The 17,821-nt window shown below is 41.0% G+C and overlaps 2 protein-coding genes across 2 annotated transcripts in view; both read left to right on the top strand.

Annotated features, from left to right (window-relative positions):
* Positions 1 to 9,166: 9,166 nt before the first annotated feature.
* Positions 9,167 to 14,227, top strand: tmem9b (TMEM9 domain family, member B). Its single transcript, XM_064336938.1, has 5 exons — positions 9,167 to 9,420; positions 10,244 to 10,335; positions 10,741 to 10,849; positions 11,638 to 11,772; positions 12,239 to 14,227. The coding sequence occupies exons 1-5, from the start codon at positions 9,337 to 9,339 to the stop codon at positions 12,392 to 12,394; spliced, it is 576 nt and encodes a 191-aa protein (XP_064193008.1). The 5' UTR covers positions 9,167 to 9,336; the 3' UTR covers positions 12,395 to 14,227.
* A 1,907-nt stretch (positions 14,228 to 16,134) lies between these two features.
* LOC135255579 (DENN domain-containing protein 2B-like) overlaps positions 16,135 to 17,821 on the top strand; it is a 57,392-nt gene continuing 55,705 nt past the window's right edge. The window contains exon 1 of the mRNA XM_064336935.1: positions 16,135 to 16,318. The gene's annotated coding sequence lies outside the window, so the exon portion shown is untranslated. The remainder of the gene's footprint in view (positions 16,319 to 17,821) is intronic.

Genomic DNA, 17,821 nt, shown 5'->3' with positions numbered 1-17,821 from the left:
AAGTCTTAGCAAGTTATCCTGTGCAGTTACAACATAACAGATGATGAAATAAAAAGTGTTCATTGCATGCTACTCATAGGCATGAAGATGTCTGTATAACTGATCACACAAATGCTTCAGAGAATATGCTAGGGTAGTGAGGTAAGTCAAATTGCCCAGTTAATTGCCACCTGGATCAATAAACGGCAAGAGCTCACCATAATTTTTCTTGACAGCAGGCGGTTTGGGGCTTGGGGAGAACTCCCCCAACCTCCTGCCCCTGGTAATGAAGCTTATGCCAGCTCAATAAATTCACTGGGTTTTTTGCCTGGCCTGCCATTGTGAATGTGAAAGCAGTCTGGGCATTTCAACGATAGCTCTGCACTAAGACAAAAGCCATTTAATTTTACAACTGAAAGTGAATAAAACACATGTTATAGTAAAAGAACAAAGCCCTTGGCATGGACAGTCATATATTCCTATGTAAATATCCTTTTTTTCTGGGCATGGTCAGAGCTTCTTGCAGCCTCACAGAGACTGAGAGACCTTCAGGACCATGGACAGTAGTACCCTCACTTGGCAGGTGTGCTCAGCTGAGGCTGGTAATGAGCCCAGGTGTGCCTCACTGCATGGTAGGGTCAAATATAAGGTACTCCATGCAGAGCTGTTGGGTGAAGTACCCTGACCCAGGATAAAATTACATTATGTTATTCTTGGGGCTTGAGGCAATGATATTTACCTTAGGTTCACAGGCACCCCACCCCCCCTTGGGGCATTGAGCAATGTACGTGGTTGTCCCCTCCTGACAGCGGCCCTGACGGTCACTGAACACCCGGCTCAGGGCAGAGCCACTAGTAATCCTGGCTCTTCTCAGCCACATACAATTTGCTTGTGAAGGACACGTTGTTCTGTAAATAGTCCTGACAGACGATACAAAGATAGTCCTAGTGACCTGCAGCATCTAGTGTTTCCGAATTTAATTCCAAATTTAATTCAGCCCAACTTGGTTTCTTGGTCTTGCCAATTTTAAGTTGGCAACAAAAACAAACAGAAGCTGTGATTTTCCAGGATCAAAATCGGGTCTGATTTTTGTTTTTCACTCTCAAAAAAAGAGGAAATGATGAAACAGTCATTAGCCAATTTCTCTCTCTCTTTTGCCTATCACCCAGCACACTCAGATAAACTGACCCTGGGGCACAGGCCTCATATCAGCCTGAGGCACGTATGCCCAGATTCACAGATGGCTCATTGCTGATGGAGTACATGTGCCTGCTATACTGTACATAAATCTGCTTTTACAGCATTAATATTGCGGGCTACCCAACTGAGTTTCTGGTTCATGTACACTTCAAATACGCTTGCTTCTGCATTAGCTCCTACTTCAGTGATTGTGTGCTTGTCATCTTTAAAGCTCTCTCTAGCTGTGATAAATGTGTCTCGGTGGTAAAGTCAGAATAACATCAGAAGATTCAGTTAAGTTGTTTAGTTCACAATTTTTAAGTTAAATAAGTGAAAACCAAGCTGGAGAAAAATGCTGACAATTTAAAGCATGAGGATGATAGGTGAAGCTTTGGCCTGCAGGTACAATAGGTCCCAGGACAGCCAGAGATGTAGATACTGAATAATATTCTCAGCATGGTCAGCAAAATTATAACACAGATAGCTTTGCCAAAATGATTGTTTGAAAAGTAAAGTTTTCTTTAACAATGTTAGCTGTAAACAGTTCCCTTCTGTTTGGTGGTAAATGGATTGCATTTATATAGCGCTTTTATCCAAAGCGCTTTACAATTGATGCCTCTCATTCACCAGAGCAGTTAGGGGTTAGGTGTCTTGCTCAGGGACACTTTGACACGCCCAGGGCGGGGTTCGAACCGGCAACCGAACCAGCAACCCTCCGACTGCCAGACAACTGCTCTTACCTTCTGAGCTATGTCACCCCTTGATAAAAACCCTTAAGCCAGCGGTACCAAGGGGAACAAAATGTATGAGTTCAAAATATACCATAAATAAGGGCAGTGCCGCGCAAGTGTTTGGACAGCAACACCAGTTTTGTTGTTCCGGCTCTTGTAGTCCAACAGATTGGATTTGAAATGAAATGAAACAATGAATATGAGGTTAAAGCGCAGACTGTCAACTTTGCAGGTATTTACATTCTTTTACAGGAAAATTATTATTATTATTATTATTATTATTATTATTATTATTATTATTATTATTATTATTATTGTGCACTGTTATTACTCATTTCTGATATTGAAATGGCTGCAATACTTTAAATGTATAAAGGCATTTTAGAACACTGAGTGCATTTCTTTCCTGGATTGTAGGTGAGCAGTCTGCATTTATGATAATAACATCCCTGTGCTCCCAGAATAGAATATTATGTTTATGCCCTAGAAATGATGAAACTATTCATGCAAATCCCCTGCATACAACGGTAGCACTTTTATATTACTGTATATAATCATCGTGCATGCATTTGTCACATTTGGCATGTCAAGCTGCAGCAATATAAGAATAATTGTATTCAAATGCATTAGAAATGTTTCAGTGGCAGCAAAAATACAATTATATCAATTATATGTTAATGTTGCCTGCCACATTCATACTGTCGATTGGTAAAACATTTCATTCCAATTTGCAAAAATGTATGTTGCCAGTTTTTGAATTTCCATCATTACATACCATTACAGTATTTATTCATTCATACTAACATTTGAACTACCTTCTTCCTTACAAACAGTGATCTCAATATGAATAATTAACTTGTTATTGGCAAATGATTCATTTATAAGATACACTGTCCGGCCTGTTCTTTGCATCAGAGATATTTGATAGCTAAAAATGGCCTGTTGGCTTGCTCTGCAACATGTTTATTGACTCCGGATATGTAACCATGGTAATGGGCCTGGCTAGATTTTAGTTTTCTTCCTTGGCCCCGAAAGCTCATTTTTGAAATAATATTTACAGAACTATTCTGGTGAACCATTTCTCCTTCTTTGCAGTGGGGCCCCAGATCCATATTATGGCTGTGATATTTGGCTGTCTAAAATGTAACCTGGTCTTGTAAACATACTAATGAACGCAGAACAGAAACCTTTTTTCTGTAAAATTCCACTATGAGATGCACTGTGTATCTATACAGATAGGTCATCTCTGTTTCGGCAACACCTGTGTTTGGCAGCCTGGAAGCCTGTCCAATCAAACAGCTACACTGTAAATGCTGTTGCTGTCTTGTTATTAGTTTTTATCTTTGAATTACAGGTCATCAATGCAAGCTCACCGAGCTCAGCCTCAACACTTAGGCCAGTACTTTGAACTGCACTCTTACAGAGCATCTGAGCCGCGTACGTCCTCTCTCCGCAAAGGCCCCTTCACTATCGGAGGATGAAGACCGGTGGGACGCAGCGCTAAACACCCCTCCCTGCGATCCAGCCGGAGGACTGACGCAGCCAGGGCTTCACGTTATTCCCCCATGTGAGAGCGGGAGGCGCCTGCTTTCATCACAGCGCACAATGGGTCAGGGGAGATTGCCGCAGAGGAGGCTTCCTCGAGCGAGCGTCAGAGCCCGGCTCCTCTCAGCGTGAGTGCACGACAGCGGCGAGCCGGAGCGTCCGACATCCACCGTCAGCGTTACATAACCCTGACCCCGACGACGCGCGGCGTGGTTGACATGGCAACCAGGTGGTGAGGGTCCGCAGCCCCGTATGGGTGCGCCCAACAGGGGGTAACGGCGATTTGCACCTCCCTTGCGCATCTGAATGACGTGGTCCGAGTGTTATTACATGTGTTTTCTTTAAAAGGCTGACTGTTTTCTGTATGAGCTCGGCTAGCATACTTGTTTTTTTCATACAGTCAGGAAAGAGCAGTAGTTTAAATACAAGGATTTGAAAAATGTGTGTTTGCATTTGTATTTTGCATTTTGTATGTAATATGGATTTGTTACGTCTTTTATGTATGGTTTATACCCCTAACCACACATTCATTAAGGAGGTTTTTTATGTTTTCCAACAAAATACATTTTAATGTATTTCATTTTTTTAAATCCCTGCATATAGTACCCTGGTTGGTCTTAACCAAATTGGATGTGCTTATTGGAATTCCTTGCTTGAATGCATGAAAAAGATAAACTTTTCATTATTCTCAAATTATGCCACGCTGCACATAAATATGAAATGAAAGTTTGAAACAGAGGTTATTCATAAGAGATCTCATACAAAATACGAAATGGCCCTTGAGTTATTTGTCTGTTTTAAATACCACATAGCTTTTAAAGGTCACTTTCTATTGCCTTTTAGCTAATTAAGCAGCGGCGTTCCTGGAAGTCAACACCAGCACAAGACCATTAGATGTGGTTTTCCTGTGTCCATTTCCTCCGGGCCCCCAATGATGGAATAGAATAATGCAGTTAACCCTCATTTGTGTTCATCAGTGGGATGGTGATGACGCCGGGTCTGCCTCTTTGATGAGGTACCAGATTACAGCTATACTAAAGTTTGATGTTCTTAACTCCCAAGTTTCTAAAGGGCACACCATTAGAAAAAAATTATAATTGTGAAAGTAGCTCCTTATATTGCAGCGTGTTTTGTTTTATTTCCAATCATCATTGACTGTTGAATCCCTTAGGATAGGGTTGTCCAATCTTATCTGAGAAGGGCAGGTTTGGGTGCAGGTTTTTGTTTTAGCCCTGCACTACAACGCCTGATTCAACTAATTAACTAATCACTCCAGATAACCTAACACCCCTGATAACACCCCTGCTGTAAACGGTTCAAGGCTTCTCTGCTCTTGCCCTTCTATGGTGCTTTCTGTCACAGATGAAGATGAATGACATCACTGGACTTCTGGACTGGAATTGTGAGACTGAAAACTTGGCGCGGAGGGAGGGGCACTGGAGCCTTATCAGCCCCCTGGGTTTGTGGAGGCATTCGTTCCAAACAAATGTGATAAGTGATGATGGAAAGAGAACTGTTTTAAGAAAACAGAGCAACTGAGAAAAAAAGTAAGGTTTATATCTGTGGCTAGACGCTGCTCATCAAAAATGACTGTGAATTATTCACTTCTGTGAGTAATTCACCAGGGAATAGAACAGCAAGGTAAGAAGAGGTGTGATGTTGGAAAAGAATAGCAAAAAATAGCAAAATAGCATTTTGCGTTAGCATTTTTGGAAATATATATATATATATATATATATATATATATATATTGCTATTCTGCAAAAAATATATATTAACAAAAATTCTAAATGCTCTAAAAGCGGAGGAGCTGTAACACTAACTGCAGGGGGTGCTGGAATCAGGTGCTGCCCCAAAGACTGCTGGAGCAGGGTCAGAACAATGGACCTGGCTTTGAGGATGGAGAGGTATGGTGCTGGGATGTCTACAACGCCTGTAGGCACACATGGAGAGGGCTAGACTAGAATCAAATCGAAGCTTTGACTCTCCTGTGTGAAATGCCATACACATAGCAGTGCACTCACTCGCCAACTTGACAATGCACCTGCTCCTGCTTCAAAGCAAACCTGCTGATTCAGATTGGCTGAAGATGATCAATTAGCAAGCAGGTGGGTCAACGTTTGGATTGCCTGTGCCTCCTTGTGTCCAATCCAATCACTGGATTTTTCTTTCTGACATTTTGAGTCAGCTGCAGAGAAAGCTTCGCCATACTGTGTCAATAAAACTTTAGGAAGATAAGCTTCATATGGGTGTACACTGCCACTCTTGTACCATTAAATATCTGGATTTGGGTATTCAGTGCCCTTAGTGCCTGTATTGGTTTATGTCGTTGTTTTACATAATTTATTGTGAAGAATATCTCAGCTGAACCACAGACAAAGGAGTTATAATTGGATGCAGTAGGACATCAAGTAAACAACCCATATGGAAATCACTAGTACTGACTTTGTGTCTTCTTGATATGTCCTAAAAAGAAAATCAATGTGGTGCTTATTTGTAAATACTTAGAATAGTGATACCAATGCTTTCCCTGGGTTTCTGTTATTTACAGTCTGAAGGTCACAGTAAGGACAGCTCAGGGAGTAGCGGTGCACTACACTGCCTCTCATCAGACATTACCTTCTTTTAACAAGAAGAGAAAAATGGCACCTGGCCCTGACACACTGGCCCTGGTGCTGTTTAGCATGAAAACGCCATGAACAGAGGCTTCAAACTTATTGTCCATCTTTTCCAGCAAACGCACACCTCAGTGCAAGTATATCCAGGGACAAGCATGACAGTTCTTTGAATCATGAGGTATAAGTCAAAATGAAACTGCAAATGTCTGGTTTTTGGCGATGGAGGCTAAATTTTGGTGACAGATGAACTGCTTATAACAGGAGTGAACTGTAGCTCAGCAGAGAAACCAGCCCTGTCAAATGTCTGCTACTTTATTTTGGGCTTGGAAGGGAAACTTCCCAGCCTAACTGCTTTAATCACATTGTGCGTTGTTTTATTTCATTTTAAATTAGTCTGCTCTGAGGAAACTGGCTAGACTGAATAGGCCCAAAGTCAGATGCGATTTTCAGAGAAGAGTCAGGCATCTTCAGGGATACCTTCTGTATCCTGAGAGTGAGACAGCTGGGCTTATTCACCTACTTAGTAAAGCAAATGTGGAGAGCTATTCCCGACCAGACCAAAACTGTATTATGGGGATGACTCTCCTGAAAGCTGGATTAAGTCAGAATTGTGGCTCCTGTTGTGTTGATGGTGGTAGTGCTGGTTGGAAACACAAGCCCTTCAGTGGGGTGGATGTCTGTGGAGACTGTGAAGAGGAAGGCAGAGCAGAAATTCACAGTAGTACAAGTGACACATGAATTTTACAGTGAGAACACTGGGAACAATATTCATTTTCAAGAGAATGATGAAACACAATGATTGTGTTGTACTGTTGAACAATAATCCTGGTTTGATAAGATGTTTTTTCATTGCAGATGTGCTGCAATCAGCTTTAAATTTTTACTCATTCATTTTTTTTACAACATTTTTGCTTGCTGTTTTTTGTTTGTGATTTGATTTTTATACTCCCATTCCCACTATAGCTTTAATATGCAGTGGCATCTACTTGTTGTGAGATTACAGACTGAATCAATGTGTAATGGTTATTCCTTGACCCCCAGAATGTATGTAAATGAACTGCAGATTTTTGACAAAATTCAATTCTGACTTCATGTGTCAGAAAGATCGCTTGCCTCATTTGCAGTAATTAACACTCACAAGTATTGCATATAGAGTGTGAATTAAGCATCTGCAGTGACTCAAACATCTGACAAGTCGGCAACAAGATGACAAGAATATTTAAAAAAACAAAAAAAAAGACAAAAACTCTGAATATACAGTTATCAGTTGCTGTCATCGTACCATGCCCCTTTGTCTTGCACTAATTGAACTGGGAAGTTGGGAATAGTCAAGTTGATTGACACTGAGGGCCCCGCCATTTTGATCCACTGATGATTGTTACACCCCCACCAGGGTATTGCAGTATCAGTACCAGAGATTACATGAATACTGACATGTTATTGAATCTTTATCTGGAGATTATGGATTATTTATTTTCATCTCGCCAACTCTGGAATGAAGGCTCTTCTGAAAATCATCTAATATCTTTGGAATATTAATGTTAGCGTGACAAAATGAAAGTGAAAATCTCTTTGCCATTACGCCACACCCACTGAGTCAAAAGAACTGCATCACTGCACCAGTTACCTCACTGATAGGCTGCAGTCCACCAAACACTTCAATGCACATTGGTAATAAATGATTTATGAGGACGGGGACTACTATTCTTGAGAAAACACTCATGCAAACCATAGGGAACCATTCACCGCCAATTCCCAGAAAGGAGAAATCTTGGGAAATTAGTAGATAGTTATTATTTGAAGAGTTGGATGATGATGAACTGATTTCCTTTGAGTCTCCAAATAAGCCTGTTTGAAGATTTTACTATGGGCATTTTACATGGATCCTGGCACCATCTCATCCATGAGCTCTGGAGAAAACAGGTGTGAAACTGGCAGCTCTGCTCCTTTCTGTATCTCTCTCTTTCATGCTCTGTGTCACGCTTGAACACCCTGCCATGTACAGCAAACCCCCACAAAGCTGAGGCTCCAAAGACTGAGAAAAAGGCTTGGAGAGAAAACGGAGGCAGAGAAGAAAGCAAGAGGACGAGGGTGGGGAGGAAGTCTAGGGGCAGAACAGAGAGGGAGCATGGACAAAGAAGCACAAACAGGGCATATGAGGGAAGAGAGGGAGAGGGTGAGCAGGGAAAAGGAGATGCGTTAAGCAGGGAGAATGCAAGAGCAATCAAAGACAGCATGAGAACAGAGAGAGAGAGAGAGAGAGAGAGAGAGAGAGAGAGAGAGAGATGGGGGGCAGCCCACAGATTTCTTGCTCCTTGGGTTTTTAATGGTTTATTGTGTGATGCTATAGAGTTTAACAGATGGTTGAGTAGCAACAGATGTCTCCCAGCAAATACACACTTCAATACTTGTGATAAATTATATTGCTCTGGGTGTTCCTAAAAAAACAAACTACCACCAAGTGACATTTCAGCAGGTTGGAAAAAAGACCACCCCCCCCCCCCCCCCCCCCCCCCCACCTTTCTATACACTGTCCAATTTCAGTGTAAGATACTCATGAATCTTGAAACAAGATTTATTCCTCAAAAAGTCTATGAACTACAAAAATATCCCTGGTGTATCGTGCATTTGGCAAAAGAATTCGGAGACACGGCCTGTCTTATATTGCCCTCTAGTGGCAAATATTTAAATCTTCAGACATTCTTGTTATATTACCTGTGCTTAAATCAATAAATAATGATAATGGCATGATAACGATGATGATGATGACAGAAGACCATAAATAATATAAATGTTCAAGCTGGATTTATTACACTGTGTTGTACACTGCACACCAATTAACAAATCAAAATAGTTGTTTTCAAGTGCAATGACTTGCCCGATGGTCTGGAACAAAATCCTGACTGTGCCAGTTGTGACTGTGTCCCTGATTGTTTATCACAACGCATGCTTTTATCATGGAGATGAGATGTACCAGCACACAGCCAAATGTTTAAGCAAAGCCTTCCTCTAGAGTGCATTCCCCTCCCCTAAATTTACGGTCTTTGGTACTGTTTCGTCGGTTCTGTTGTGCATTTCACTAGGGCAATTGCTCCTTGTTTCCAGCGGAAGGGTTATACACGGGGACAGGAAGCGTTTCATTGTGCAAGCTGTCAGCTGATCAGGCGACTATCGAAAAGTAATGCACTGACAGATCACGCTAACAATTTATTGAATAAGGATATACATGTAGCTAGTTAATAGCAACGACTCGGTCCTATCTGCTGTTTAAATACCGTCGAATTATGTCCCGGATCGTACTCTGTCTCCAGGTTTTTTCTTCAGTCTGTTTTCTGCTTTTATTGTCATCACGAACAACAAACGCCAAGGTACAGCAGCGTCTGCGTGCATCGATAATGCTAGCTTTCTGCCAAACATGTAACAGTATGCTTTGTTAGCTAGCTAGCTACGTAGTTATATTTTGTGGACAGTAACTCTATGACATACTAATTGGGCTAACGAACTAGTAACGAAACGAAGTGTTACGATTGTCCTGTCGACATCGTTAATAGTCGTTCTGGCTTTGCTTAGACTATCGTTGCCAACGAGATAACTTTGCTAGTTATGATAGCAACTAGCTAAAACGAGCTAGCTCTCTCGCTACCAAAATAATATAACCAAATAGTGGACTGCTTTTATCCATATCAAATGCTTATTTTGAGACGTCACGCGTTCAGTTTTATTTAGCTACGCAGGCGCTATATAGGCTAAATGCATATTAGAACACCAACTTGACTGAAGACGTGTATGTTTTAGGTGTTAAGGTAGAAGCTACTTGACGTAATTTAAACCAAGATGCAGTGTAGCGTCACCAGCGTTTTTGACGTTACCTAAAATAATGATATAATTTCAACGTTTTAATTAATCTGATTCAGCGCTAGCCCTATTGAGTATTGTTGCTACGTTTCACCTTGAATGGTCTTGAATCTGTTCTACTGTGGTGTAGGTTTTCATTTCATCCGTAATTTGACACTCCCCGACTCTACTAATTAAACGCTCGACAAGATCTCTAGCTGTCGAGGTGTGCTTTGTTGGGATTGGAGTGAAACCCTACTGGATAGTAGATCTCCAGGAACAGGGTTGGTTACCACTGCTGTAGATGAACCCACGCCGAGCCCTGGTTGCTGTCTTGACTCGTTATCTTCCTTGCAGAATTCTGAAGATATCAGGTGTAAATGCATTTGCCCACCTTACAAAGATGTGTTGGGACAGATCTACAATCAAAACGTGTCACTGAAGGACTGGTATGTGTGATTTGAATAACTTGATTTAAACTCTATTGTTGTTATTCAAAATCACAGTTCTTGCATGCACGTTTTCTCCGCACTTTTACAATTACGATGTTAGTCAAGAAATTTCAGTTTTGGTAATGTATCCATAAAACTGAGACATGCAATTGTTGAATGTTCCATAAATTAAAATTACACCCACGCAATCCCAACATGCACATATCTGGAGAATGTTATTTTAAAAGTTCCATCTAGAAATTCAAGTTAGCTGTATTTTTAGTTCATAATATTTATTCCACATGTTTGATGCCATAGGCCCACCCTCATTCATAGGAGCATGTTATGGGTGAAGGAGATTGTACTTGTTACGTGTTCCTCCTTTTTATGCGGTTTTTCTAACGCGCTTTTGCGTCCGTTCAGTAACTGCCTGCACGTGGTGGAGCCCATGCCAGTGGAAGGCAAGGATGTGGAGGCTTACTGTCTGCGGTGCGAGTGCAAATACGAGGAGAGAAGCTCCAGCACAATTAAAGTAAGAGGCCATTTAGGACTTTAGCATGCTCGCATTTACCGCAGGTTCTTGTTAATAAGTCATTTGTTCTTGTTAATAGGTCATTTGTTCATTGAACACACACTCTTGATATTAATATTTAATGCACAGCTGGCTTTGTCAGAGTGCTGTTGGAATGACAGAAGAGATAACTGGAGTTGCATGGCAACTCTTAACAGTAATTTGGCTCATTTTCAGAACCTTTTGCTACACTAAGCATTTAGAAGGTCTGTATACACATGCATACACACCAATGTCAACCATTGTGGACTAGTTGCCATTAATATTAACAGTATTGCCATAACGCATCAATCAGAATTAAATGGTGATATTATTCATGATACAATGATAAATAAAAGCAAGTATTGAAATCATCTACAGTGCAAATCCAAGTAGGTTATAGCTTTAACAGACCATCTAGTGGAGCCTTCACTGGCCAGTTATTTGGAAGCTGCATTAAAAACCACCATATACTGTTGCAGATTATTGAGGCCTGCAGTCCAGAATAGAGCATTGTGGTCTACTCTGAGTAGTCGCAGTTAAAACTTTAAAGTTTATGACAAATCTGGACTCTCGGGTCATGTGTATCCCGCTAAAGAACGGGTCGTTTGGGCTTTCCAGAATTTAAGAAGGGAGAAGTGGGATAAATGCGGATGCACAGGTCTTTATTTAGGTTCTCAGGTTTGTGTATGATGTGAGCAGCATACAGTGCATCCCGGGTAGTGCTTACCCCCGTAACTGGCCCAATGTCCCCCTGCACTGTGTGTCAGGTGACCATCATCATCTACCTGTCCATCCTGGGCCTGCTCCTCCTCTACATGGTGTACCTGACCCTGCTGGAGCCCGTGCTCAAGAGGCGGCTGTTCGGACACTCGCAGCTCATCCAGAGCGATGACGACGTAGGGGTACGTGCCTGGCTGCGTGGTTCACGCCCCCGTCCCTCTTCAGGCCCGCCCTGGTTCCTCTGCCTCACGCCCTGGGTCCTGCTCTGGGGCAGGGATGTGACACAGGCGGAGGTCATGTGACCCATGATACTGCCCTGGCATTCTGAGTGTTCTTTTCCTGGACTGTAAACACTGTGACCTCGGATGCTGGGCTGTAGCCAGGTGGTCTGTTACTAATTAACTAATGACATTGCCATGGTTCTACAGTGCTCCAATTTGAGGGGAATTTGCTCCTGAAAAATAATTTAGGAGTACATCTGCCAGGTGGGATGCATTAGTGTGCTGCTTGATCTTTTTACTTAGGAGTAAATACATAAATATGTGCGCCTCAGAAAGTGCACAGCCCTCATCGCACTAATATGATAGAGCCCAAGTGTGCTTTGCGCTTGTCTGTATCTAAAATGTTTTTTTTTGTCTTGGTTTCCAGGACCAGCAGCCCTTCGCCAATGCACATGACGTGCTTTCACGGTCGCGGTCACGGTCCAACATGCTGAACAAAGTGGAGCACGCGCAGCAGCGCTGGAAACGGCAGGTGCAGGAGCAGCGCAAGTCCGTGTTCGACCGGCACGTGGTGCTCAGCTAAGCCCCGCCCCACTGCCCACTGCCCCCGGCCTGCCCGAGTCCCTCCAGAGAAGCGACATCACTGTGACCGGGTCTTTCCTGCCCCTCCCCCCGACCGCCGTTTACCTCCCAGTCTGAAATCCTCATGAGTGTTTTTTTTTTTACATCTTGATCTTTACTGTTTATGTAGAGAACATGTATGTACAGTGCAGTGTGTGACAGGTGTTCCCCAGTAATGTGTTATGAGTTTATTCTCCTCAGTTTGTAGTTTAGCACTCCAAAGTTCAAAGTTCAAGCCTCATACACAGATGTACATTATGGGGGACGTTGGCAGGGGGAGGGGGGGGTTTGTCCCTCTCACTTCTTGGGGAAAATAATTTGTTCCCCAGTTTTGATGAGTGACAAAGTGCATTCCAGCATCCCCGACCACCAAGTAACAGTCACGCGCACACACGCACACACACTTTTAAATTCAGACCCATGCCACTGCTCTAATGAAGTGCGTTTGCGTTTGGTTTTTCAGTTTTTGAAATTTGTGAGCGTTTGGCCAAAATTTGATCTCGGCAGGACTTGTATGGCCCCACAAAATGGGAGAATTCAGTCCCTCCAGCTTGAATAGATCAAGGGTGTTTACATACTTTACGGATCGTTTTTCGCATAATGGAGTGAACGCCCGTGTTTTCCCATGCAGTCTGTGAAAACGGTACTACCAACACCAGACCCGGACTGGAGCACTGCTCAGTTTGAGCAGACGTCAGTGTGCACAAGTCTAGCATCTGCAGTATTTTGTGGATGTCTTGAGTGCTTGTAAAAAAAAAAAAAAAAATAATAATAATATTCCAAGCATCTACACTCCATTTTCCCCAAAACGTGATGTTGAATCTATGAATTAAATGTACTATATCTTTTTGCGGATATGCTTGCATGCGCAGGAGTTATTGTAGAAAATTAACTTTAACTTAAAGATGTACAGTATTTGAATAACATTTTGCCAAGTAATCTGATATCAGTCCGGATGGTGTCATGACTTCCTGTGTCTCGTTCACACTCAATGACTGTTTGGATGGTTTCGAGTCAGTAAGTAAATATTTCTTCTCGTTCTCAATGTTACGGATGCTGTATACAATAAACCCGGTGATGAAACTACTGAAAAATACATGTGGACAATGCATTAACAATATTTATAATCTATTTGTGATCTCTCACTGGGGCAGCTTAATGTGTGAATGATCCAAAAAGTGATTTCCTGTTTGATCTGTTGTGTTTACCTATACAGGATTCATTAACTGCACTTTGTAAAAATCCTTTTATTTGATTTCGTTGTTCATATGTAAAATGAGCACAAGTGTTTTCCCCGACTATTAAGGTTACGTTCGGAAACAATATTTTTCTGACCGAAATGTTACTAAACATTAAGATTAATCAGCACGGCATAATCATTAAAGTTAACACTACCATAGCATGCCAATACCTGTCATTATCATCCAGGCTCTTTCTGTAGGCGGTTTTGCAGTCAGTGCAGGGGTGTCTAATCTTATCTGAAAAAGCGCCCGTGCAGGTGGTGTTTTAGCCTAGCACTAAGACACCTGATTCTGCTTATCAAGGCCTTCACTGAAGACCATGATTAGTTAATTAGTTAAGTGAGTTAGGCTGGGCTAAAACAAAAACCTGCACCAACATCAGCCCATTTCAGATTAGATTGGACACCCTTTGGTGGATTAGAAAGGAAGAGGAAATTCTGATAAATGTAGCTGTTAACACTCATCCTGAGAGATCCGAATTAAAATGTAACTTGGTTCTTGTATCATTTCTGTGATACCCTCTAATTTGAAATTAAATTGTGTTGTACAAAGAACATTTTGCTCATGTTGTTATTTCCACAGTGGTGTGCTGTTTTTCATTTCAAATTTTGCTTGTGGACAAACATAATTTTCATGAGCCATTATACTTACGTTTCACCAGTGTAAAATATTTGTCTGATTATCTTGTGCTGTTTGCCATTAACCAAGTGCTTCAGATAACAGTGCACACAATAAGAAATACATGTGTTTCACCATGGTAACCTTGGATACTGTTAAGCTCAACTGAGCACAAGACTTATTCCAGAGTAGGAGCATGGAAGAGTTGAATTCATGAAGTCAAGTATTTTGCAACATTGATTTGGGATTTTTTTTATTTTTTTTTTGTAAATTAGATGCAGTCACTGGTAATACTAGTGTAACTAGTGTAACTGAAATAAAGGGGAACTAATTCAGAGCAGGAATTCCAATATAGCCGAATCAACTTTTGTGGATGTATGTACCTGTGTGTGAGTTTTCACTCCAGAGAAAGTGGGGAGTGTATGATGGTGCTTATGGTTACTTGTGTTCCTGACAGGATGTTAGTTGCTGACAGGATGTTAGTTGCTGGACTGAATCCACTTCCTGTGCCCTGTCTGCCTGTCCTTCACGCCTGCCGCACCGTTTTCAAGGTGACAATACCTGTGAAGCACTTAAAACGGTTGTTCCCGGTTCTACCAGGCCGTTCATGTGCTGTGTGTTAACTGCGGTGGTGGATATTCCTGCAATGTCTAATATAGTCCACTAGGTGGGGTGATTGCACACTATAGACCAGTGATTCCCAACCTGGGTATGCTGATTTTTTTTCCAACCACTTATTGAAATTTCTGAAGTTTAACAAAATGTTAATTTTCTTGATTAGATGCTTTTCATGTTTAGAGGGATTATTTACCCTCTTATGCCACATTATGTCAGAGATGTCTATTAATGCCATAAAGTCGTTCACGTTATGTTTATGTATTGCTAACAATTACATCAAAAGAAGTAGCAAAATGATTTAACTGATCAAATGAAATGTTGTGTTGTGACTGTTGTGAATCATCAAGGCACCTAAATGACGAAAAGTGTAAACATACGGTCACTAAAACTATTTGGTAGATAATGAAGAATTCAAAGACAGCAAACCTGCATTGTGTTAATGAATTTAAAAATAATGAATGAACCTGAACACATGCTCAGCAACCTAATTAGGAGCCTATTGATTCACCACAAATTATTTTGATGTAATAGTTTGCAATAAGGCACACCACTATCATGTGACCATTCGGTTTTTATTCGGCATGCAGTTTGTTTATTTATTTATTTATTTATTTTTATATGGTTTAATATGGTTTAAAAGGGAAAATGATTTGCCTACATATAAAAGCACATAATTAAGAAAAATTAACAGCTTGTTAAAGTTATGATATTGCAACTGTGGTTGGAACGAAAACCAGTGCACACAGGGGGTCACCAGGACCGAGGTTGGGGACCACTGTTGTGACAGTTGTGGGTGATTTAAGGTAAATTTCGGTATTTAAAGTAAAACCGTGAGATAAAAAGAGATCACAGTATTATGAAAGGAAAATAAAAACATCTTTAATTTAGTTTGGTCATAGTTTGCTTTTCTAAACATCGCCTAACATGCTGGGCTCGTGAATTACCTTTATTTTTGTGCAGGGTATTCGTTTTATTAGATATGTCGTCTTAAAACCCGTTCTTGTTTAACAGACATTTAAAATATGATGACGCCCATATTTTGTCAGTAAATAGTTACCTGCTGCATTTGTGTGTAGCCTAGTCCGTCATTCTAACCCTGCTGCAATAAATTTAAATAGTAAATCTTGCGTTAAATGTGAAGTTGGAAAGAAACCAGTCTATTCGGTGGGCTGAGTGCACTTCGGCCCTCATGAAATGATCATATTCCAATGCCTTGGAAATATATGATACTTTCACTGAGCAGTCGTCATCGCTTCCTGTTTTTTTTTTTTCTCCTTCGGCATTGTTGCGATCCAAAAAAGATTCTTGCCGGTGCAGTTAAGCCAGAACTTGTGCAGACACGGGGAGCAAAGACAAGCAATGGATTTCTGAACAACAAAAACGTAAGAAAACCCAGAAAAAAACAAGAGGTGAGTGCATTATCTTTTTTGTTTTTACTCCCCAAAGGCGTGGAAATGCTTATAAAATGATTTCACGCTGTTTCACAGGCTAGTACTAAATCAAAGATCTTACAGCTAGTTCGGCATTATTTCAGGGTATTATTAGAATTAACTTCACTGAAGTAGGACAGATCACTTTACGCCAAAGTTTTTCCAATGTTATAATATGTTATTCATGCGTGAAATACTAACGAGGGGGAGCGGGATGAAAGTGTCAAAGTGATAAAATAGCAACGAATTTGCTAATTTAATTATTGTAAGGGTCAAGATGATACATTTTGTATTTTATCGAAGATCACTGGTGCTGTGTTGTTTTTTTTTATGACGCGTAATAAATGGTAAAATGGTAACGTAGCTGTCTGTTTGGTTAAAAAAAAAACAAAAAACCCGTCGGGTTCAGATAAGTGGAGATATCGTTGGCTACTTTATAAGGATACAAGGGGGCGCACTTTAACTTGTTATAGGGTTTGTTTATTAGATTGAATATAACATGCAAAATATTTTTAACGCAATTTGAGAATGCCCAGTTTGTGTCAGGACGCGTATATTACGTAGCCTGCTTATTCATAGCCTCTTTGCAGAGTTAACACCAGCATTCCCGGTCCTCTTCCATATGTAGCCTATAGCCATTATCTGTACCCACGTCTGTGTCTGACATCTGCAGATATACATAGGGGAGTAAGGTATTAAAATATATTTGGAAAATATTCGGAAAAGTCATATTTTTTATGGTAAATATCCTGGGTTTGCGAGGTCATAGCGAGGCTGTGTCTGCCACAGCTCTTCTTCAGGGTTACTGTGGACTTGTCTCGATAAGGACAGTGGGGTGCAACTCAAAACAAGCTAGGCTACCAGAGCGTTGTAGGGCTCCTCGTCAAGGATCCTCTGGGGAGGCGATGTAGTTATTATGGCTGTTTGGAAACTCCAGTCAGAGCCAGTGGATGAAAGATAACAGTCTGTCTCGACCACCGTGGTTTTCACCAGGTTCCGTGTAGTTTTTTTTTTTTTTTTTGGGTCTTCAAAATGTTATTTATTTTTATTTATTTATTTTTATTTTGATGTAAAGGTAATTCGTGAATAAATATGATTGACGCCGTTGATCAATTTTGCATGTTTAGTGCGGTTACTATTGATAGCTTGTTTTCAGGTTATTACAGTTGTGTATTATCTCATAAATTTGTTACATAATTCGCGATGGGTCATTACTGTATTTGAACACAACACCGATTAGAATTAAGGTTCAGAACGAAACATGACAGAGACCCGCCCCCTTTGGTGTTGAGGCGCAGCTAACAGCCGCGAGGAGCGCCTAGTAACTCATGGGTCCAATCAGTTTCAGCGTGCGGATTGATTAAGCTTCTGGTTTCCACTTCCTTTTGTGATTATATCTGTCAAGTGCAATATAGCAGCAAATCATTTTAAACCATATTCTCACAGTACGGTACAATGTTATGTACCCTTTGGCGTTCTGAG

The sequence above is a fragment of the Anguilla rostrata genome, chromosome 5, assembly GCF_018555375.3.
Source record: "Anguilla rostrata isolate EN2019 chromosome 5, ASM1855537v3, whole genome shotgun sequence".
Classification (NCBI taxonomy): domain Eukaryota; kingdom Metazoa; phylum Chordata; class Actinopteri; order Anguilliformes; family Anguillidae; genus Anguilla; species Anguilla rostrata.
The sequence above is the reverse complement of the archived record's forward strand: the minus strand, read 5'-3'. Positions and strand labels throughout refer to the sequence as shown.